The sequence below is a fragment of the Zea mays genome, chromosome 10 (assembly GCF_902167145.1).
Source record: "Zea mays cultivar B73 chromosome 10, Zm-B73-REFERENCE-NAM-5.0, whole genome shotgun sequence".
Lineage (NCBI taxonomy): Eukaryota > Viridiplantae > Streptophyta > Magnoliopsida > Poales > Poaceae > Zea > Zea mays.
The window spans coordinates 21,987,879-22,012,365 of record NC_050105.1 but is presented as its reverse complement, the minus strand read 5'-3'; the positions used below and the strand labels follow the sequence as shown (position 1 = coordinate 22,012,365).

General features: G+C 45.9%; 1 protein-coding gene across 1 annotated transcript; it reads right to left on the bottom strand.

The window, feature by feature from the left end:
* Nucleotides 1–1,723: 1,723 nt before the first annotated feature.
* LOC100286168 (stromal 70 kDa heat shock-related protein) lies at nt 1,724–6,836 on the bottom strand. Its single transcript, NM_001159056.1, is given in 8 exon segments — nt 1,724–2,378; nt 2,609–3,007; nt 3,167–3,356; nt 3,477–3,575; nt 3,685–3,827; nt 4,520–4,599; nt 5,090–5,342; nt 6,161–6,836. Coding segments are annotated over 8 exon segments (2,112 nt in total). The 5' UTR covers nt 6,710–6,836; the 3' UTR covers nt 1,724–1,979.
* Between the last annotated feature and the right edge of the window lie 17,651 nt (nt 6,837–24,487).

The window sequence follows — 24,487 nt, the reverse complement described above, 5'->3', positions numbered from 1 at the left end:
TGGCGCAGGCGGTGCTGTCCTTTTGTCAGGCCGGTCAGTGGAGCGGCGAAGTGACGGCGGTCACTTCGGCTCTGCCGGGGGGCGTGTGTCAGGACAAAGGTGTCAGGCCACCTTTGCGTTAAATGCTCCTGCGATTCGGTCGGTTGGTGCGGCGATTTAGTCAGGGTTGCTTCTTAGCGAAGGCAGGGCCTCGGGCGAGCCGGAGATGTGTCCGCCGTTGGAGGGGGGCCTCGGGCGAGACGGAGTTCCTCCGGGGTTGGCTGCCTTTGTCCGAGGCTAGGCTCGGGCGAGGCATGATCGAGTCGCTCGAACGGACTGATCCCTGACTTAATCGCACCCATCAGGCCTTTGCAGCTTTATGCTGATGGGGGTTACCAGCTGAGAATTAGGCGTCTTGAGGGTACCCCTAATTATGGTCCCCGATAGGTAAATACCTTGATAGATTAATTATAAAGATATTGTCTCTGATTCAAATATTATATGGTGCTCAAATTCATTGAGCCATCCTAGATTTACTCCAATAGTTGAGTAACTATAGTACACATAGTTTGTTTGACATTCTTTCGTTACCTGCTTAGTTTACATTGAAATTGCACTTGGGCACTGCGATTTCATTTTATAGGTTTATGAAGAAGCTAAAAAACAAAATGGTGATGTCAACTATAAATACACAGAGAAGAGAATGACTTTGCTATTGCCCGGTATCAACTTTGAGGTCATCGAATGTAAGGTTTAACATTGCTTTGCGAAGACTTTCCATGAGTAGCATCTGTTGGCCATAATATTAAACTTGATGTATGATATTTAAACCAAAACGTAAATTGGATGAGGCTAGAAATGTGAATTTTCGAGTGCTCTTGACACCTTTTGCGGAAGGTGATGCCATTGCTTTGATTGTAGGCAACATCTAGATAGTTGAGTATTTTGCTGCATATTTGCATTGCCAAAAGCGGCCGATTCTCACGCCACTTCTCTAGGATCTCCATTCAAGAGGCTTCAGACAAATCAAGAGCTCCTCCATATAACACACTGCATTGTGCTTCCTACATCCTCATCATGCTGATAACACACATATAAAATCCTATTGAAATTTGGTAAACAGACAAAAGCTCTTGGCAGATGCATTGTAAAAGTTTTGTGATTCTAAAGGTTTTATACAAACCGATGCTTGATATTATACTTTTATTTTATTAATACTGCCCTGGGACTGTATTAGATTCTGAACCCACCATCGTTATTAATTATTACTAATTGTTTACTATGCGCGCAGGGCGCGCCCAAATTACTAGTCTCAAATTTATAGGGTGAGATATGAAATTTGATTCTATAGATTTACATGTTATTTTTCCGATGTACAAATTATAGCACACTCTTTTACTTATTTTGTTATAACATCAATGTAGTATATAATTATCTCTTTTATATGATTTAAGATAATATACAAATATATTACATATATAAATATATGAACTTAATTAGTTTTATCTAAATTATAATTATTAAATTTCACAAATATACATATATAAATATATGAACTTAATTAGTTTTGTCTAAATTATAATTATTAAAATGAAATTCATTTCCAACGAAACAAACGGGCCTTAAGGTTTTTTTTGCAACAGAAGTGTTACCCATTGGTTTCTACTAGTACCCAAAAGTTGTCCAATACTCGTACTTTTTTTGAAAAGAAAAAAAAAACTCTGTCAGGGATATAGAAGGCAACTGATCAATTCAACACCTTTATTGCAACAATTCAATTAATCAGCTACAAATTGAATAAAAAACCTTATGCGCTCCTTTCGACTTTATATAGCATTCAGCTAATTGTTGAGTCAATCACAGGAGAAGTTCGCGAAAAACTATCTCTATCAACTCCATGCTAGATAGCCTATAGTAACAATCCCAACACAAAAAAGGAACAATTTGTTCACTCCTTAACGCCAACCTTGCTCAACACATGGCCATGCATCAATCACCCCTCAATTGCTATCTGTGAAGTCTGCGTCAATGACATCCCCATCATTCTGCGTTGGTCCGGTACCAGGCGTAGGTCCGGCCTCAGCACCAGGAGTAGGCCCAGCAGCACTGGCACCAGGCTGGTTATACATTGCCTGGCCAATCTGCATCACCTCCTGGTTCAGAGCAGCCATGGCATCTTTCATACTCTGTGTTGATCCACCAGAAATGGCGTCTTTGAGCTCCTGGAGCTTCACATCCACCTTCTCTTTCACAGGAGCGGGGACTTTGTCGCCAAGCTCCTTCAGTTGCTTCTCAGTCTGGTAGACCACTGAGTCCGCCTGGTTTTTGGTGTCGATTGCATCTCTCTTCTCTTTGTCCTCCTTGGCAAACTTATCGGCTTCTTCTACCATTCTCTCAACCTGCAAAAGGAGGTAGTTGAAGCGTTCATGCACCAATGTAGGTACTATTTGTTATGGAATTAGCAGAATCATACTACTCTACTACAGAATGGTAGGAAATAACAATGAACCACAGCGTCATAAAGTAGCCAACATCGCATCATTGACACAAGAATGAAACCTGGCAATTTTTGTCTAACTACTAAGGCACCAACAGCTCACTACAATTGTCAGACACAATATCAACATACCTCATCCTTAGGTAGCGTACTAGCACCAGTGATGGTGATGTCCTGTTTCTTTCCAGTGCCCTTATCAATGGCAGCAACTGAGAGGATACCATTTGCATCAATATCAAACTTCACTTCAATTTGTGGGACACCACGAGGTGCAGGAGGGATTCCGTCCAACCGGAAGCTTCCAAGGGACTTGTTGTCCCTAACAAACTCTCTTTCTCCCTGGAGAACATTAATCTCAACGCTCGTCTGTCCATCTGCAGCTGTTGAGAATACCTCCGATTTTGAGGTTGGCAGTGTGGTATTCCTGGGGATAATCTTTGTCATCACTCCACCCAATGTCTCCAAACCAAGAGATAATGGAGTAACATCCAGAAGAACGACATCTTTCACATCTCCTGCCAAAACCCCGCCCTGGTGTTGCAATGGAAGCAGAATACGCCAAATGTGGCATATTGGATGAGTCAAAATGATGCTTTACATCATAATGATGTGTTATGCAATTCAATACAAAAGCAACTTTACTATTATTCTCTGCAAAAATAAACCACATTTGAGGATAAAGAAAATCACCTGCACAGCTGCCCCAAGAGAAACAACCTCATCAGGGTTGACCGTAACATTGGGATCCTTGTCAGTAAGCTTCCTCACAAGTTCTTGAACTGCAGGGATTCGGGTGGATCCACCCACAAGAATAACTTCATCCAGATCACTGAGAGACAACTTGGCATCTCTCAGTGCATTATTAACAGGAGTTTTAAGCCTGTCACCAGAATGAAAGTCAGCAAAGCCTTTGAAAAATCTCTCATACATAGATCATATGGAATTATAGAGAGACAATTTTCAAAAAGCAGTGAGCACAGAAATACTGATAGAATGGTACCTGTCTATAAGGTCTGAACATAGTTCCTCGAATTTGGCTCTCGAGAGGGTTGCCTCGATGTGTTTTGGCCCATCAGCAGTAGCAGTAATGAATGGTAGGCTGAATTTAATGTATTCAGAAATAAGCAATTTGAAATAATGTAGATCAACAGCAGAGCAGAACATTGTTCAAGTTTAAACACTGCGTAAATACACTAAAAGTAGCCTACCTAATATTTGCCTGTGTCAGCGTTGACAGTTCCATCTTAGCTTTCTCTGCTGCCTCAGTAAGCCTCTGAAGGGCTTGTTTATCCTTCAGAAGATCAATACGTTCATCTTTCTTGAAGTTGCTAGCAAGCCAATCTACTATTCTCTGAACAAGTCAAGGATAATATATCAATATAGTTGAGAACTATCTCCCTTAAAATTGCATAAAGTATGAAGTTAGTTAGATTTTGACATTCCATATGATCAAACGTTTCAAAAGAAATGCTAGGCACTAGGCAGGAGGTCAAAACCTGCCTAGCAAAGGCCAGAGTAATGAAATGCCAAACAGATAATATTTGACATGCTAAACATAAAAATTGAGACAACATACATCCTTGAGTCTCATGATCATTTTTCAGCTTATCAGGCACCTAGATAAAAAATCCTGTGTGTTAGGCAAGGCAATGCTACTCTGCCTAGCACTAGTCTCGCCTTTTTACGTGTATTACTGATTTAATCTATCAGGAATTCAAATTAGTTAAAAATAGAAATAAATATATGCTATATGATTTGTACATTGTGATTCTGTGAGCTGCCTTTTTCACATGTCTTGCCCCTTTGCTCTATCAGGAACTAAAATGGCATGTTTATGAATTTTTAAATACAAAGAAATCTACATGGTGCTTGTTACTCAAGCTCAGGAGGGCTAATTTACTGAAAATATGTAAGAGAAACAATTTCACAGTTTGACAGTGATGCTTATAACAACATACAAAGAACAAAATGGTGCGTGTTGAGAAAGTTCAAGTTGCCGTGTAACAACCTACTAAAAAAGAACAGAACAAAATTCTGTCAAACCTTATCGAAGTCATCACCACCAAGGTGTGTGTCACCAGATGTGGAAAGCACCTCAAACACACCATCACCAACTTCCAATACTGCATGACGGTGTTACTTTAGTTATAATGCAAGTATAAACATCTCAAAAAACATTTAGTGTGTAATAGTAAGACACTGGCAGAGAATGCCACTCTCATTAAGAGAAATATAAATGGAACATGTTCATCCACATGATCATCAAAGGTAAAACGAAAACACCTGGTTCAAAGAGTTGGGCAACATAAAGTTTCACTAATGTTCCTGGGACATATCATTTGACACGTTATAGCTCAAATTGGGCAAAATCAGAGTAAGAGTTGCACTAGTATTCCTGAAAACCCATTTGTGACCTTACAATTCGTTCAGGGCAAATGAAACAAATGTTGATCAATTCATACAACTGAATAAATATTCACTTATTCAGCACATAGTTCTGAAGTCTGAACCAATTGAAAGCAAAAGGCTTTATCTCCATGATAAGAGATGATTATTATCCATGTGGTTCAGAAGTAAAGCAATAAAAAAAGAACAGGTGGAACACTTCCTTACCAGATACATCAAAGGTTCCGCCTCCCAAATCAAACACTAGAATTGTTTCATTATTTTTCTTCTCGAAACCATAGGCCAACGATGCAGCAGTTGGTTCATTAATAATACGGAGAACTTCCAGTCCTGCAATGCGGCCAGCATCTTTAGTTGCTGTCCTTTGTGAATCATTGAAGTATGCTGGGACTGTAACCACTGCTTTTGTGATTTTCTCATTAAGAAACTTAGATGCATCATCCACCAACTTCCTCAAAACCTGTTCGGATAATAAAACAGGATAAGTTAAATGTACAACTTACTATGGAAGTAAAATGGTAAGTATATCACATCTATTGGTCTGGTAGCTAGTAGCAACTCAAAAGTAGTTTTATACAGATGATAACATACATATTTTATATATACTCAAAAACTCAGTCCCCGAGGACATAAGTGCATGCAGAACACAAATGACCAACTGCTTAACTGAAGAAAAAGAAATTCAAGCAAACCCCAATGTTGATAGAAATCATATCAGAATGCTACTTGTTTTCAGGCTGAAATCAAAATGCATAAACCCAGCTTGGTCCGCCCAGAATTTTACATGTGCAGCATTCTGGAAAAAAACCCAGCATTCGAAACTGGCACTGACTCTCCAAAGAATCAGAACCCCGTAGCATTACCAAAGATTCTAACACAGGCTGGTTGCCTAGTAACATAAAAGCAGCTTCCTTTACATCCGTTCATCTTTATGTGGCAAAATATACCTTTTTACCTCAAACGCAATGTACCAGTTGCATTACAAACAACATTCAATCCAGTATACCTTAACAAGTGATTTGCCAGGACCAGGAGCTATTCTCTAGTAGAACTCATAGGTTTTCAATATAGACAATAGAATGGCAACAAGAGTGGCATTTACCCATATCCTCAAAACTCGGATTTCTATACAGGTTGTCCCATGAAAAAACGTAGAGTAAAATGCATATCCACCGGATATTTGTTTATTTTTGCCATCCTTACGGATGGCACCACCAGTCACCGACCACTGGAGCCAGCTGAGGGCATTTGGTCTGCCATTCTAACATAACAAGTTACCTGCGCGGAGATCTCCTCGGCAGCGAACTGTTTGCCGATAGCGGGGCAGTCGAGCTTGACGTTGCCGTTCTCGTCCTTGACAACGCCGTACGAGACCTGCTTGGCCTCGTCGTCGACCTCAGCCATCTTGCGGCCGATGAAGCGCTTGACAGAGAAGAAGGTGTTCTCGGGGTTCACGACCGCCTGGCGCTTAGCAATCTGCCCCACCAGGCGCTCCCCGGTCTTGGTGTACGCCACCACGGAAGGCGTGGTGCGCGCGCCCTCGGCGTTGGTGACGACGGTCGGCTTGCCGCCCTCCATGGCGGCGACCGCGGAGTTGGTGGTGCCCAGGTCGATCCCCACCACCTTCTCGCACGTGACCCGCAGCGCGGAGCCCCCGCGGGCCCCGCGAGATGGCGCGCGCATCTGCACCGCTGCCAGCCGCCGGCCAACGAAGAGGGAGCTCGACGGGGTGGCTCCCCCGGGGCCGCTCCGCCACCGGTAGCCGAGGAAGGGCGAGGCTCCGCCCGCTGCCGTCGCGCCGACCTGGGAACAGGTGAAGGAGACCATGGCTCGCGCGCGTGCGGGGGAGCTCAGTCTCTAACCCTATCCAAGGAGGGAGAGAACGGGAGGTGGGGAGGGGACCGAGGGGGAGCGGCGGAGGCGGAGACGATGATGGCGAGGGAGAGGATAGGACGGGGAGGATGGTGAGAACTGCGAAGGGAGGAAAGTTTATAGTCGCCAGACGCTGACGCGTGGGGCTCGCAGCTAAGTGGTTGGCGTGCGGGTCGCGGTCGCGGCCGCGACCCGGCGGCGCCGGCGGCAGTGGAGACCGCGTGAGGTTTGCACTTCGCAGTTGCGGCTTACGGGGGTTGGCTTGACTTGTGAGCGAGCAGCGCGACATAATGACCGCTTCATGTGCTTCTTGGGCCGGCGTCGCCGGTTTTTGGACGAACACTGTGGCTGTGCACGGGAGCGAGGGATCAAATGAGTGTCCTGCGAAGCATTATGCGATTGTGATGCTACTTTTAATGTTTTTTTGCATGAGGTTAAGAATAAATACTATAAATATAATTCATTATTTACTTTATTGCTACATTAAATTTTAAGTTTTATTCTATTCTATTTTAAGATATATAAAAGGAGAAAAATTCTATCCAATGTGAAGGGTTCAAAAATAATAGAAAATTATTTACATCTCTTATTGTAGAATAATTAGAACTTGAAAATTGGTATATTAGTATAGTACATAATGAAATACATCTCTGATTTTTTGAAAAAAAAAATTGTGTACTATGATGTTGTTTTGTCTAACTCTAACAAAAAAATATTTCGTTCATGGCTAAGCTTGCAAACACTCCTTATCACGGGTAAATGTCTCACGTCGGAGATAAAAAAGTGCTAACTAAAGACTAAATGTGGTGATCATCTTATAGGAGATCAATAAGAGTTAGGATGTTTAAAAAGATGTTAAGAGGTGTCATTTGCATTGTGTTGACTAAATACTAAAGGTGGTGATCATCTTATAGGAGACCAATTAGAGTTATGATGTTTTAAAAAATAGATTCAGGAGGTGTCATTTGCATTATTTTATAAAGCGTCAAAGATATGGGACACTACCTAACCCTAGTTGTTCTAGACACAAAACTATATAATTATATTGAGTGTATGCATCAGAGGTTCAAGATAGTACATGAGAGTTGGTACCATGTTTCAAAAGTGTGCACCATGACTATCATGCGGCGCAACGAAGAGTGGGTGCAAAGAGGGTGTTTTTACACAAAATCGCTTTGAGCTCGTTAGATTGCTCTAGTGCTCCATCAGGTAAGTCACCGAAGTGAGAGCACCTAGAGGGGGGTGAATAGGTGATCCTGTAAAACTTGAACTTAATGCCACAAAAACTTGGTTAAGCGTTAGCACAGTAATGCCAAGTGGCTAGAGAGGAGTCTCAACAAAACACAATAACCACAAGAGATCAATCACAGAGATGGCACAGTGGTTTATCCCGTGGTTCGGCCAAGACCAACGCTTGCCTACTCCACGTTGTGGCGTCCCAACGGACGAGGGTTGCACTCAACCCCTCTCAAGCGGTCCAAAGACCCACTTGAATACCACGGTGTTTTGCTTTGCTTTTCTATATCCCGTTTGCGAGGAATCTCCACAACTTGGAGCCTCTCGCCCTTACACTTTAATGATCACAAAGAAGCACGGAGTAAGGGAGGGATGAGCAACACACTCAAGACAAGAAATCACAGCAACACCACGCACACAAGTCGCAACAAGAGCTCACAACACAACTCAATGAGTTCACAACTCAACCCGAGCTCTAATTGCTATTGCAAGGAATCAAAAGCGCGGAATCGATGTCTTAGTGCTTAGGAATGCTTAGAAAATGCTTGGTGTACTCCTCCATGCGCCTAGGGGTCCCTTTTATAGCCCCAAGGCAGCTCGGAGCCGTTGAGTGCATTCCAGGAAGGCATTTCTTGCCTTCTGTCGACAAGCGCACCGGACAGTCCGGTGCGGATTTCTTTCCTTTTTTGGCGAAGCCGACCGTTGGCGCCTTCGAGTCGTTGGCGCACCGGACACTGTCCGGTGCACACCGGACAGTCCGGTGCCCCCTACTAGCTGTTGGCTCGGCCACGTGTCCCGCGCGGATCGCGCGGTCGACCGTTGGCCCGGCCGACCGTTGGCTCACCGGACAGTCCGGTGCACACCGGACAGTCCGGTGAATTTTAGTCGTACGCCGTTAATTTCTTTCCGAGAGCAGCGAGTTCGCCTGAGCCAGTCTGGCGCACCGGACAGTCCGGTGCACCCAGACAGAGCTGGCTTTGGCTGAACAAGGCCATCTCTTCTCCAATTCGATTTCTTCTGTTTCCTGCACTTAGACACAATACATTAGTCTTTAAAACAATGTACTAAGTCTGAGAAACATACCTTTATACTTGATTTGTACTTTGTCCACCATTTGACACTTAGGCACTTGTATTGTACACTAAATCACCAAAACACTTAGAAATGGCCCAAGGGCACATTTCCCTTTCAATCTCCCCCTTTTTGGTGATTTATGCCAACACAACATAAAGCAAGTAGAACAAGTACAAAATCAATTCAAATAAGAACTCAAATTTGTTTTGAATCAAATTTGGCATATATGGATCATTCTTTGCCACCACTTGGTTTGTTTTTGCAAATCAAACTCAATTTCCTATCTCTAAGTCAAACACACATGTTGAAACATAAAGAGAGATATTTCACGAGAAATTGATCAAGGATTCAAAAACTCCCCCTTTTTCCCATAATTAAACCTTCTCCCCACAAGAGACCAACTTTTGACAATAAGAGGCAAATAAGAGTATTTTGACAAACAAAAACTCTAACTCTACTATTTTCAAAATTCACAAGTGGTAGCTGATCCATTTATTGCTTTGGCCTTATTTTCTCCCCCTTTGGCATCAAGCACCAAAACGAGATCAATTTTGGCCCTTTAACCCCATTGCCTCGCCAAAATCTTCAACTAAGAGTAAACAGGCAATAAGAGTATAGAGATAAACTTGGAATAAGTTACTCTTTCATCGGAGTGCAGTGGAAGTCTTGCATGGTCCAAGTCCATCGTTTCCCTTTCAATTCACCTTTGAGACTAAATCAAGCAAACTCAAACACATGGTTAGTCCCAAAGAGGCAGGTTGTAACACATCTCCCCCTAAATAAGTGCATCACTTGCAAAGGACTTGTGAGGTTCGGGGAGTGTTTGTACAACTTGAGCACCATAAATAAACAACAAAATGCATTAAGGAACATGATCAAAGGCATAAACACATGTATGCTATAAATCAATCCAAGTTTCGTGAATCTAAGACATTTAGCTCACTACGCAACTTGCAAAAGGTCTGCTCATCTAAAGGCTTGGTAAAGATATCGGCTAGCTGGTTCTCGGAGCTAACATGAAACACTTCGATATCCCCCTTTTGTTGGTGGTCTCTCAAAAAGTGATGCCAGATGTCTATGTGCTTTGTGCGGCTGTGTTCAACAGGATTATCCGCCATGCGGATAGCACTCTCATTATCACATAGGAGTGAGACTTTGCTCAGCTTGTAGCCAAAGTCCCGGAGGGTTTGCCTCATCCAAAGTAGTTGCGCGCAACACTGTCCTGCGGCAACGTACTCGGCCTCGGCGGTGGATAGGGCAACAGAAGTTTGTTTCTTAGAACTCCATGACACCAGGGACCTTCCTAAGAATTGGCACGTCCCAGATGTACTCTTCATATCGACCTTACATCCAGCATAATCGGAGTCTGAATATCCAATTAAGTCAAAGGTAGACCCCTTTGGATACCATATCCCGAAGCAAGGCGTAGCGACTAAATATCTAAGAATTCGCTTCACCGCCACTAAGTGACATTCCCTTGGATCGGATTCAAATCTAGCACACATGCATACACTAAGTATAATGTCAGGTCTACTAGCACATAAATAAAGTAAAGACCCTATCATTGACCGGTATGCCTTTTGATCAACGGACTTACCTCCTTTGTTGAGGTCGGTGTGTCCGTCGGTTCCCATTGGAGTCTTTGCGGGCTTGGCGTCCTTCATCCCAAACCGCTTGATCAAGTCTTGCGTGTACTTCGTTTGAGAGATGAAGGTCCCGTCCTTGAGTTGCTTCACTTGGAACCCAAGGAAGTAGTTCAACTCGCCCATCATCGACATTTCGAATTTCTGCGTCATCACCCTGCTAAACTCTTCACAAGACTTTTGGTTAGTGGAGCCAAATATTATGTCATCGACATAAATTTGGCACACAAACATATCACCATCGCAGGTCTTAGTGAAAAGAGTTGGATCGGCTTTCCCAACCTTGAAAGCATTAGCAATTAAAAAGTCTCTAAGGCATTCATACCATGCTCTTGGGGCTTGCTTAAGTCCATAGAGCGCCTTAGAGAGCTTACACACGTGGTCGGGGTACCGTTCATCCTCGAAGCCAGGGGGTTGCTCCACGTACACCTCCTCCTTGATTGGCCCGTTGAGGAAAGCGCTCTTCACATCCATTTGGAACAACCTGAAAGAATGGTGAGCGGCATATGCTAGCAAAATACGAATGGACTCTAGTCTAGCCACAGGAGCAAAAGTCTCCTCAAAGTCCAAACCTGCGACTTGGGCATAACCTTTTGCCACAAGTCGAGCCTTGTTCCTTGTCACCACCCCGTGCTCGTCTTGTTTGTTGCGGAACACCCACTTGGTTCCCACAACATTTTGCTTGGGACGAGGCACCAGTGTCCAAACTTTATTTCTTTTGAAGTTGTTGAGCTCCTCCTGCATGGCCAACACCCAGTCCGGATCTAGCAAGGCCTCCTCTACCCTGAAAGGCTCAATAGAAGAGACAAAGGAGTAATGCTCACAAAAATTAACTAATCGAGATCGAGTAGTTACTCCCTTGCTAATGTCACCCAAAATCTGGTCGACGGGATGATCCCTTTGAATCATCGCTCGAACTTGGGTTGGAGGTGCCGGTTGCGCTTCTTCCTCCATTACATGATCATCTTGTGCTCCCCCTTGATCACACGCCTCCTGTTTATCACCTTGAGTTGGGGAATGCACCATTGTTGAGGAAGAAGGTTGATCTCGTTCATCTTGTTCCTGTGGTCGCACATCTCCAATCGCCATGGTGCGTATTGCGGCCGTTGGAACTTCTTCATCTACACCATCAAGATCAACAAGTTGCTCTCTTGGAGAGCCATTAGTCTCATCAAATACAACGTCGCTAGAGACTTCAACCAAACCCGATGATTTGTTGAAGACCCTATACGCCTTTGTATTTGAGTCATAACCTAACAAAAACCCTTCTACGGCTTTGGGAGCAAATTTGGAATTCCTACCCTTCTTCACTAGAATGTAGCATTTACTCCCAAAAACTCGGAAATACGAAACATTGGGTTTGTTACCAGTTAGTAGCTCGTATGACGTCTTCTTGAGGAGGCGATGAAGGTAGACCCTGTTGATGGCGTGGCAAGCCGTGTTCACGGCTTCCGACCAAAAGCGCTCGGGGGTCTTGAACTCTCCAAGCATCGTCCTCGCCATGTCTATAAGCGTCTTGTTCTTCCTCTCTACCACACCATTTTGTTGTGGTGTGTAGGGAGCGGAGAACTCGTGCTTGATCCCTTCCTCCTCAAGGTAATCCTCCACTTGAAGGTTCTTGAACTCGGACCCATTGTCGCTCCTTATCTTCTTCACTTTGAGCTCAAACTCCTTTTGAGCTCTCCTTAGGAAGCGCTTGAGGGTCTCTTGGGTTTCAAATTTATCCTGCAAAAAGAATACCCAAGTGAAGTGTCACACCCGGTTTTAGAAGGCAAACCGAATGCGAACCATGTACGTGTCAGGATCAGTTATTCACGTACACAACAGTTACATAACATGGACATCATCACACAGTGCTCAAAATAGTATTAAGAAGGGAAATAGTCAATTACATCATACGTCTGAGACGTCCATATAGTCCTTACAATAAATCAAAGTGCGGAAAAGAAACGTAGATAACCGCGGTCTTCACAGGCAGCCTACTGGGGGTTGCCGCTAACCCACACCTAGAACTCATCGTAGTCTTGGAACTCCTGGAAGTCTCCTTCCACAGCTTCATCTTCGCCTGAGCAGTGGTTGCAATGCTGACAACCTGGGGATGGGGGGGTTTGGTGTGTAGAGCAAGGGTGAGTACACATCAACATACTCAGCAAGTATCATGTTTGGCTGTAGTGGACTAGCTTTATGTGGGGATAAGTCAAGCAGTTGCTTTTAGTTGGTCAGATTATTATTTACTAATAGAAAGCCAAGTTTTAGCATTAACCCAAGTTATTAACCCGATGTACCCTTTCCAAACGGAAAGAATACCACTTACCAGCACCATAGTCATAACCGAAACCATCGATCTCATAGCCACCTGTACCAAAGTATCTCTGATCAAGTACCACTAATCACTAGAGCTCCCTTGGCCGCTCATAACCGCGAGCACGGCTGATATATCAGTTTTCAAACACTCTACAGAGGTTGTGCACTTTACCCACAAGCCGTGATTCCCTCTTGCCTCGGGCCGATCAAACCCTTAAACACTACCAAGGTGAATAGGCAGGGTTTCACTACGTAGCCTTTACAAAGATTCCCCGGGGCTGTAGTCGCCCGTTAGGTTTCCTAAATGTACCGCACTCCTCCCCAAGGGACAAATCAACCTTGGCAGAGCGAGCCGCATACACCGAGCCCCATTGACGGCACGACGGCGAAGCGAACTACACCCCGGATCCTCTAATTATTCAGCTAAGGGCACCCCATTCCACCCTCATGGTTGCACTGTTTTCCCGGGCGATCATCCATAGAACAGGTCCTTACGGAGAGGCACTCGAGAAACCGCTCGAGCCCCCTTAAAGGCCACAAGTACAACATCATAATCAGAAGAGGGAAAACAGCGTATCATAGATAATCTCATCATGGTCATTGATTAGAGTTTGAGCAATAGCATAAGGCTAAACAATAATAATCCAACCCAGATAGGTAAACAAGGACATAGATAACAAAAGCTAGTCAATCCTTAGGCATAAATGTGTAGAGCGGGAGGTGAATTAAAGAATGAATAGGACAGAGATAGGTCAAGGGACACTTGCCTCCACCAACCGACTGCTGCTCAGGGGCTTCTCCTGCGAGTTCCTCGGGCTCTTCAACCGGATCGTTCTCTATGCGATTGCAAACATACATACATCCACATATTTAATACAAAAGAACAGTACACCATACAATAGAATGCAATAAGTAAACAGACGTTCCATGCGGGTTCGCGAGTACGGTTAAGAGAGAAAGAGGAAAAGACAGTCGAGAAACGATCACGTTACATGATTATAAATTAACCACTCGCTTAATGGAAGGAAATTTAATGTAGACACTATGTTTAGCGTAAAGTAAAGTCATGTTTCATGTCTAATCATTATAAGCAGGTGGAGATAAATAAAGAGGATGGTCGCGCGGCGAGACGCGCGACAGCATACGTCGACTAAACTGAGTCCAAAGTGGAACGTCGCGTGAATACACACGCGGCGTTACACCTTAAACAACCTGAAATTAAAATGGATCGTCGCGCGACGAAGCGCACGACGCAGCACATAGATAGAATCTGAATTTAGACAATCTGTCGCGCGGCGAAGCGCGCGACGCAGCACGCTAACTAACGGAGTTTGACATTAACTATCGACTAACAAATAATCATCGCGAGCGCGGGCGAGCGAGGATACGGTCGGGCGGGGCCGGGACGGGGGCGGGGCGACCGGGCCGGGGCTGTTGAACCAGGGGGGGGCGGTTGAACCGGCCAGGGGCCGCGCCGGGGGCCGGACCGCGCCGCCGCGCACGGGGCTGCGACGGGGGCGAGCGCCGCCGCGGGGAGGCCGGGGCGGGGTCGCGCGCCGCGGGGGGGAGCAGGGCGGGGCCGCGGGCGCCGCCGCGAGGGGAGGCCGGGCGGGGCCGCGCCGCCGCGCGCAGGGCCGGGTCGGGGGGCCGCGCCGCGCCGGGGAAGCAGGGAGCGGGGCCGGGGCGCCGCCGCGCAGGCAGGGGGGCGGGGGGCCGCGCGCCGCCGCGGGCCAGGGTAGGGCGGGGGCGTCGCCGCGTCGGGGCTGGGGAAGGGCGGGGGGCGCCGTCGCGCGAGCAGGGGGCGGGCGGGGCCGCGTGCCGCGAGCGGGGAGGGCAGGGGTGCGCGCGAGCAGGGGGAGAGAGAGGGCGCGCGCGGGGGAGAGAAGAGGAGGGAGAGGGAGAGAGAGAGGAGAAGGGGAGGGGAGCTCACCTCGGGGTCCAAAATCCGGTGATAGCCGTCTCCAATTCCTAGGGCACCACGGGGAGAGAGAGGTGGAAGAGGGAGAGGAGAGGTTGTTGCGCGGGAGATCCAAATGAGAGAGAGAGAGAGGGGGGGCGCATGTGGGGGGGTGTGGGCGCCAGGGGCGCGCAGGGCCGGGCCAGACCAGGCCGGGCTGGGCTGGGCTGGGCTGGGCCACTTCGCGGATCGAAGACCCACGACGTGCGCGGACCACTGAACGAAATTAAATCGCGAATCGAAATCCGAAACGGAACGAGACAAACACTCAACATGAGACAAAGAAAAGTGCTTCGGCATGATGCAACACCCATGACACTTAGGTTTTGGTTTATACATGACACGGGCACTTGTCGCTATACTGGTTTGAAATTGAGAAGAAGGAGCAAACGGGGAAAGAGAAAAGAGAGTAACGCCCGAATTTGGTGAGAGAAAAGAAGAAAAAATTCTACCCCCAAATTCAGGGCGTTACAAACCTATCCCCCTTAAAAGAATCTCGCCCTCGAGATTCAGGGTTGGCTAGCAAAGAGCTCAGGGTATTTAGCCATCAGATCATCTTCACGCTCCCAGGTTGCTTCTTCCTCAGAGTGATGATTCCATCTGACCTTGCACATTCTGATGGTCTTCCTTCGGGTGACTCTGTCTGCGACCTCAAGGATTTGCACTGGCTTCTCAACGTAGGTCAAGTCCTCTTGGACTTCAAGACCTTCCACTGGCAACTGCTCTTCTGGCACACGCAAGCACTTCTTCAACTGAGACACATGGAAGACATCATGCACAGCAGACAAATTCTCGGGCAAACTGAGCTGATAGGCCACTTCTCCACGTCTTGCAAGAATCTGATACGGACCAATGTAGCGGGGTGCTAGCTTGCCTTTCACTCCGAACCTTCTGACTCCTCTGATCGGTGACACTTTCAGATAGACAAAGTCTCCGACTTCGAAACTCAGCTCTCTTCTTCTTGTGTCTGCATAGCTTCGCTGCCTCGATTGCGCTATCTTCAGATTCTCTCGGACCATCTTGATGTTTTCTTCAGCTTCAAGCAAAATGTCTGGCCCAAACACTTGCTTTTCTCCAGGCTGATCCCATTGCAACGGAGTTCTGCAACTCCTTCCATAGAGCGCCTGAAATGGTGACATCTTCAAACTGGCCTGGTAACTGTTGTTATAGGAAAACTCTGCATAAGGCAATCGCTTGTCCCATCCGGACTGATCTTGCAACGCACAAGCTCTCAACATATCTTCAAGAATTTGGTTGGTCCTTTCGGTCTGGCCATCTGTCTGCGGATGATAAGCTGAACTGAAATTCAGATGCGTGCCCAAAGCTTCATGCAACTGCCGCCAGAAATGAGAGGTGAACTGCGTTCCTCTGTCTGACACTATCTTCTTTGGCACACCATGAAAAGAAACGATCCGAGACATATACAATTCTGCCAATACTGCACTGCTATAGTTGGTCTTGACAGGTATGAAGTGGGCTGACTTGGTCAAGCGGTCCACCACTACCCAAATGGAATCGTAGCCGGCTCGAGTGCGAGGCAATCCGACTATGAAATCCATACCAATTTCATCCCATTTCCACTGAGGGATCTGTAACGGTTGCAACAATCCAGCAGGTCTTTGGTGTTCTGCCTTAATTCTTCGACAACTATCGCACATAGCCACATGCTCTGCGATTTCCCTCTTCATTCCGTACCACCAGAATTTCTTCTTCAGATCCTGATACATCTTCTCACTGCCAGGGTGAATCGAATAAGCTGTCTCATGAGCTTCCTTAAGAATCAACTCCCGAATGGACTGGACATTGGGAACACACAAGCGGTCTTTGAACCATATCACGCCTTCTGCATCTTCTCGAAAATCTTTGCCTCTGCCATCTAGAATCAGTCGCCGGATCTCACTGATCTTCTCATCATTCTTCTGCGCTTCTTTGATTTCACGCTCCAAGGTAGGTTCCAACTCAACTGTGACTCCTCGTGAATTGTTCAAAAATCCGAGACTCAACCTGTCGAACTCCTTGGCCAACTCATAAGGCATCGGACGAGCGACCATCAGATTGACTTGACTCTTTCTGCTCAAAGCATCTGCCACTACGTTTGCTTTGCCTGGGTGGTAATGAATCTCCAACTCATAATCTTTGATCAACTCTAACCATCTCTGTTGCCTCATGTTCAACTCTGAATGGGTGAATATGTACTTCAGACTCTTGTGGTCTGTGTAAACATCGCATTTCTGTCCATACAAATAGTGCCTCCATGTCTTCAGTGCGTGAACCACTACTGCCAACTCTAGATCATGGATTGGGTAGTTCTTCTCATGAACCTTCAGCTGTCGAGACGAGTAAGCCACAACTCTTCCCTCTTGCATCAACACGCATCCCAAACCTGTGTAACAAGCATCGCAATACACCGAGAAGGGCTTGTGCACATCAGGCAAGACTAGGACAGGCGATGTAGTCAACTTCTCTTTCAGCGCTTCAAAGGCCTCTTGACATTTCTGGGTCCACTTGAACTCAACTTTGTTGCCTAGCAACGCTGTCATTGGTTTCGCAATCTTCGAAAACCCTTCAATGAATCGCCGATAATATCCGGGCATTCCAATGAAACTCTTGATTCCTCGAGCATCTGTTGGCGCTTTCCAGTTCAAAATGTCTGCCACTTTCTTCGGATCCACAGCCAATCCTTCTTTGTTGATTATTGAAAGGGAATTAGGCTTACACCTAGTTCCTAAATAATTTTGGTGGTTGAATTGCCCAACACAAATCTTTGGACTAACTAGTTTGCCCAAGTGTATAGATTATACAGGTGTAAAAGGTTCACACTCAGCCAATAAAAAGACCAAGTTTTGGATTCAATAAAGGAGCAAAGGGGCAACCGAGGGCACCCCTGGTCTGGCGCACCGGACTGTCCGGTGTGCCACCGGACAGTGAACAGTACCTGTCCGGTGCACCAGGGGACTCAGACTCAAACTCTTCACCCTCGGGATTTCTCGGAAGCCGGCGCGCTATAATTCACCGGACTGTCCGGTGTGCACCGGACATGTCCGGTGCTCCAAGGAAGCGCGGCCTCCGGAACTCGCCAGCCTCGGTTTCGCGTGGCAGCCGCTCCGCTAAAATTCACCGGACTGTCCGGTGTGCACCGGACTGTCCGGTGTGCCAGCGGAGCAACGGCTCTCTTCGGCGCCAACGGCTCTCTGCGGTGCATTTAATGCGCGCGCAGCGCGCGCAGACGTCAGACTTGCCCATACCGGTGCACCGGACATCAAACAGTACATGTCCGGTGTGCACCGGACACCCAGGCGGGCCCACAAGTCAGAAGCTCCAACGGTCAGAATCCAACGGCAGTGATGACGTGGCAGGGGCACCGGACTGTCCGGTGTGCACCGGACTGTCCGGTGCGCCATCGAGCAGAAGCCTCCAGCCAACGGTCAAGTTTGGTGGTTGGGGCTATAAATACCCCAACCACCCCACCATTCATTGCATCCAAGTTTTCCACTTCTCAACTACTACAAGAGCTCTAGGCATTCAATTCTAGACACATTCAAAGAGATCAAATCCTCTCCAATTCCACACAAAACCCTAGTGACTAGAGAGAGTGATTTGCCGTGTTCATTTGAGCTCTTGCGCTTGGATTGCTTCTTTTCTTTCTCACTTGTTCTTAAGACTATAACTCCATTGTAATCAAGGCAAGAGGCACCAATTGTGTGGTGGCCCTTGCGGGGAAGTTTTGTTCCCGGCTTTGATTAGAGAAGAGAAGCTCATTCGGTCCGAGGGACCGTTTGAGAGAGGGAAGGGTTGAAAGAGACCCGGCCTTTGTGGCCTCCTCAACGGGGAGTAGGTTTGCAAGAACCGAACCTCGGTAAAACAAATCTCCGTGTCTCTCTTGCTTATTCGCTTGGGATTTGTTTTGCGCCCTCTCTCTCGGACTCATTTATATTTCTAACGCTAACCCGGCTTGTAGTTGTGTTTATATTTGTAAAATTCAGTTTCGCCCTATTCACCCCCCCTCTAGGCGACTATCAATTGGTATCAAAGCCCGGTGCTTCATTAGAGCCTAACCGCTCGAAGTAATGTCGGGAGATCACGCCAAGAAGGAGATGGAGACCGGCGAAAAGCCCACTACAAGCTACGGGAGCACTTCATCGGAAGAGTCCCGCACCAAAAGGAGGGAGAAGAAGAAGAGCTCCTCCAACAAAGGGAAGGAGAAGAAATCTTCTTCTCACCACAAAGAGAAGAAGGAAAAATCTTCTTCCCACAAGCCGCATCGGAAAGGCGACAAGCACAAGAGGATGAGGAAGGTGGTCTACTACGAGACCGACACTTCATCAACATCGACCTCCGACTCCGATGCGCCCTCCGTCACTTCTAAGCGCCAAGAGCGCAAGAAGTATAGTAAGATCCCTCTACGCTACCCTCGCATTTCCAAACATACACCTTTACTTTCCGTCCCACTAGGCAAACCACCAACTTTTGATGGTGAAGATTACGCTAGGTGGAGCGATTTAATGCGATTTCATCTAATCTCGCTCCACAAAAGCATATGGGATGTTGTTGAGTTTGGTGCGCAGGTACCATCCGTAGGGGATGAAAACTATGATGAGGATGAGGTGGCCCAAATCGAGCACTTCAACTCTCAAGCCACAACCATACTCCTTGCCTCTCTAAGCAAGGAAGAATACAACAAAGTGCAAGGGTTGAAAAATGCAAAGGAGATTTGGGATGTGCTCAAAACTGCGCACGAGGGAGATGAGCTCACCAAGATCACCAAGCGGGAAACGATCGAGGGGGAGCTCGGTCGGTTCCGGCTTCAAAAAGGGGAGGAGCCACAACACATGTACAACCGGCTCAAGACTTTGGTGAACCAAGTGCGCAACCTCGGGAGCAAGAAGTGGGACGACCACGAAGTGGTAAATGTTATTTTAAGATCTCTCATTTTTCTAAATCCCACTCAAGTTCAATTGATTCGTGGTAATCCTAGATACACCAAAATGACCCCCGAGGAAGTTATCGGGCATTTTGTAAGTTTTGAGTGCATGATAGAAGGCTCGAGGAAAATCAACGAGCTTGGCGACACATCCGAAGCTCAACCCGTTGCATTCAAGGCGACGGAAGAAAAGAAGGAGGAGTCTACACCAAGTCGACAACCAATAGACGCCTCCAAGCTTGACGATGAGGAGATGGCGCTCGTCATCAAGAGCTTCCGCCAAATCCTAAAGCAAAGGAGGGGGAAGGACTACAAGTCCCGCTCCAAGAAGGTTTGCTACAAGTGTGGTAAGCCCGGTCATTTTATTGCTAAATGTCCTATATCTAGTGACAGTGACCGAGGCGACGACAAGAAGGGGAGAAGAAAGGAAAAGAAAAGATACTACAAGAAGAAGGGCGGCGATGCCCATGTTTGTCGGGAATGGGATTCCGACGAAAGCTCAAGCGACTCCTCCGACGACGAGGACGCCGCCAACATCGCCGTCACCAAGGGACTCCTCTTCCCCAACGTCGGCCACAAGTGCCTCATGGCAAAGGACGGCAAAAAGAAGAAGGTTAAATCCAACTCCTCCACTAAATATGAATCTTCTAGTGATGATAATGCTAGTGATGAGGAGGATAATTTGCGTTCCCTTTTTGCCAACCTCAACATAGCTCAAAAAGAAAAATTAAATGAATTAGTTAGTGCTATTCATGAAAAGGATGACCTTTTGGACTCCCAAGAGGATTGTCTAATTAAAGAAAACAAGAAACATGTTAAGGTTAAAAAGGCTTATGCTCTAGAGGTAGAAAAATGTGAAAAATTATCTAGTGAGCTAAGCACTTGCCGTGAGATGATTGACAACCTTAGAAATGAAAATACTAGTTTAAATGCTAAGGTTGATTCTCATGTTTGTAATGTTTCAATTCCCAATCCTAGAGATAATAATGATGATTTGCTTGCTAGGATTGAAGAATTAAACATTTCCCTTGCTAGCCTTAGATTAGAGAATGAAAGTTTGATTGCTAAGGCTAAAGATTTTGATGTTTGCAAAGTTACCATTGCCAATCTTAGAGATAAAAATGATATTCTTCATGCTAAGATTGTTGAACTTAATTCTTGCAAACTATCTACATCTATTGTTGAGCATGTATCTATTTGTACTAGATGTAGAAATGTTGATATTGATGCTATTCATGATCATATGGCTTTAATTAAACAACAAAATGATCATATAGCAAAACTAGATGCTAAAATTGCCGAGCATAACTTAGAAAATGAAAATTTTAAATTTGCTAGAAGTATGCTCTATAATGGGAGACGCCCTGGCATCAAGGATGGCATTGGCTTCCAAAGGGGAGACAATGTCAAACTTAATGACCCTCCTAAAAATTTGTCTAACTTTGTTAAGGGCAAAGCTCCCATGCCTCAGGATAACGAGGGTTATATTTTGTACCCTGCCGGTTATCCTGAGAGCAAAATTAGGAGAATTCACTCTAGGAAGTCTCACTCTGGCCCCAATCATGCTTTCATGTATAAGGGTGAGACATCTAGTTCTAGGCAACCAACCCGTGCCAAGTTGCCTAAGAAGAAAATTCCTAATGCATCAAATGAACATAGCATTTCATTTAAGACTTTTGATGCATCATATGTTTTGACTAACAAATCCGGCAAGGTCGTTGCCAAGTTTGTTGGGGGCAAACACAAGGGCTCCAAGGCTTGTGTTTGGGTACCCAAAGTTCTTGTATCTAATGCCAAAGGACCCAAAACAGTTTGGGTACCTAAAGTCAAGAACTAAATTTGTTTTGTAGGTTTATGCATCCGGGGGCTCAAGTTGGATACTCGACAGCGGGTGCACAAACCACATGACCGGGGAGAAAAGGATGTTCTCCTCATATGAGAAAAACAAAGATCCCCAACGAGCTATCACATTCGGGGATGGAAATCAAGGGTTGGTCAAAGGTTTGGGTAAAATTGCTATTTCACCTGACCATTCCATTTCCAATGTTTTTCTTGTTGATTCATTAGATTACAACTTGCTTTCTGTTTCCCAATTATGTCAAATGGGCTACAACTGTCTTTTTACTGATATAGGTGTCACTGTCTTTAGAAGAAGTGATGATTCAATAGCATTTAAGGGTGTGTTAGAGGGTCAGCTATACTTAGTGGATTTTAATAGAGCTGAACTCGACACATGCTTAATTGCTAAGACTAACATGGGTTGGCTCTGGCATCGCCGACTAGCCCATGTTGGGATGAAGAATCTTCACAAGCTTCTAAAGGGAGAGCACATTTTAGGATTAACAAATGTTCATTTTGAGAAAGACAGGATTTGTAGCGCATGCCAGGTGGGGAAGCAAGTTGGAGTCCATCACCCACACAAGAACATCATGACGACCGACAGGCCGCTTGAGCTACTCCACATGGATCTATTCGGCCCGATTGCTTACATAAGCATCGGCGGGAGTAAGTATTGTCTTGTTATTGTGGATGATTATTCTCGCTTCACTTGGGTATTCTTTTTACAGGAAAAATCTCAAACCCAAGAGACCTTAAAGGGATTCTTGAGACGAGCTCAAAATGAGTTCGGCTTAAGGATCAAGAAAATAAGAAGCGACAACGGGACGGAGTTCAAGAACTCTCAAATTGAAGGCTTCCTTGAGGAGGAGGGCATCAAGCATGAGTTCTCCTCTCCCTACACGCCACAACAAAATGGTGTAGTGGAGAGGAAGAATCGAACTCTATTGGACATGGCAAGAACCATGCTTGATGAGTACAAGACACCGGACCGGTTTTGGGCCGAAGCGGTCAACACCGCCTGCTACGCCATCAACCGGTTATATCTTCACCGAATCCTCAAGAAGACATCATATGAACTCCTAACCGGTAAAAAGCCCAACATTTCATATTTTAGAGTTTTTGGTAGCAAATGCTTCATTCTTATTAAAAGAGGTAGAAAATCTAAATTTGCTCCTAAAACTGTAGAAGGCTTTTTACTTGGTTATGACTCAAACACAAGGGCATATAGGGTCTTTAACAAGTCCACTGGACTAGTTGAAGTCTCTTGTGACGTTGTGTTTGATGAAACTAACGGCTCTCAAGTAGAGCAAGTTGATCTTGATGAGATAGGTGAAGAACAGGCTCCATGCATCGCGCTAAGGAACATGTCCATCGGGGATGTGTGTCCTAAGGAATCCGAAGAGCCTCCAAGTACACAAGATCAACCATCCTCCTCCATGCAAGCATCTCCACCAACTCAAAATGAGGATGAGGCTCAAAATGATGAAGAGCAAAATCAAGAAGACGAGCCACCTCAAGATGATAGCAATGATCAAGGGGGAGATACAAATGATCAAGAAAAGGAGGATGAGGAAGAACCAAGACCGCCACACCCAAGAGTCCACCAAGCAATCCAACGAGATCACCCCGTCGACACCATCCTCGGCGACATTCATAAGGGGGTAACTACTCGATCTCGGGTTGCTCATTTTTGTGAACATTACTCTTTTGTTTCCTCTATTGAGCCACACAGGGTAGAGGAAGCTCTCCAAGATTCGGATTGGGTGGTGGCGATGCAAGAGGAGCTCAACAATTTCATGAGGAATGAGGTCTGGCATTTAGTTCCACGTCCTAACCAAAATGTTGTAGGAACCAAATGGGTCTTCCGCAACAAGCAAGATGAGCATGGTGTGGTGACAAGGAACAAAGCTCGACTCGTAGCCAAAGGGTATTCACAAGTCGAAGGTTTGGATTTCGGTGAAACCTATGCACCCGTAGCTAGGCTTGAGTCAATTCGCATATTATTGGCCTATGCTACTTACCATGGCTTTAAGCTCTATCAAATGGACGTGAAAAGTGCCTTCCTCAATGGACCGATCAAGGAAGAGGTCTATGTTGAGCAACCTCCCGGCTTTGAAGACAGTGAGTACCCTAACCATGTCTATAGGCTCTCTAAGGTGCTTTATGGGCTCAAGCAAGCCCCAAGAGCATGGTATGAATGCCTAAGAGATTTCCTTATTGCTAATGGCTTCAAAGTTGGCAAGGCCGATCCTACACTCTTTACTAAAACTCTTGAGAATGACTTGTTTGTATGCCAAATTTATGTTGATGATATTATATTTGGGTCTACTAACGAGTCTACATGTGAAGAGTTTAGTAGGATCATGACACAGAAATTCGAGATGTCGATGATGGGGGAGTTGAAGTATTTTCTAGGATTCCAAGTCAAGCAACTCCAAGAGGGCACCTTCATTTGCCAAACGAAGTACACTCAAGACATTCTAACCAAGTTTGGGATGAAGGATGCCAAACCCATCAAGACACCCATGGGAACTAATGGGCATCTCGACCTCGACACGGGAGGTAAGTCCGTGGATCAAAAGGTATACCGGTCGATGATTGGTTCATTGCTTTATTTATGTGCATCTCGACCGGACATTATGCTTTCCGTTTGCATGTGTGCAAGATTCCAATCCGACCCTAAGGAATCACACCTTACGGCCGTAAAACGAATTTTGAGATATTTGGCTTATACCCCTAAGTTTGGGCTTTGGTACCCT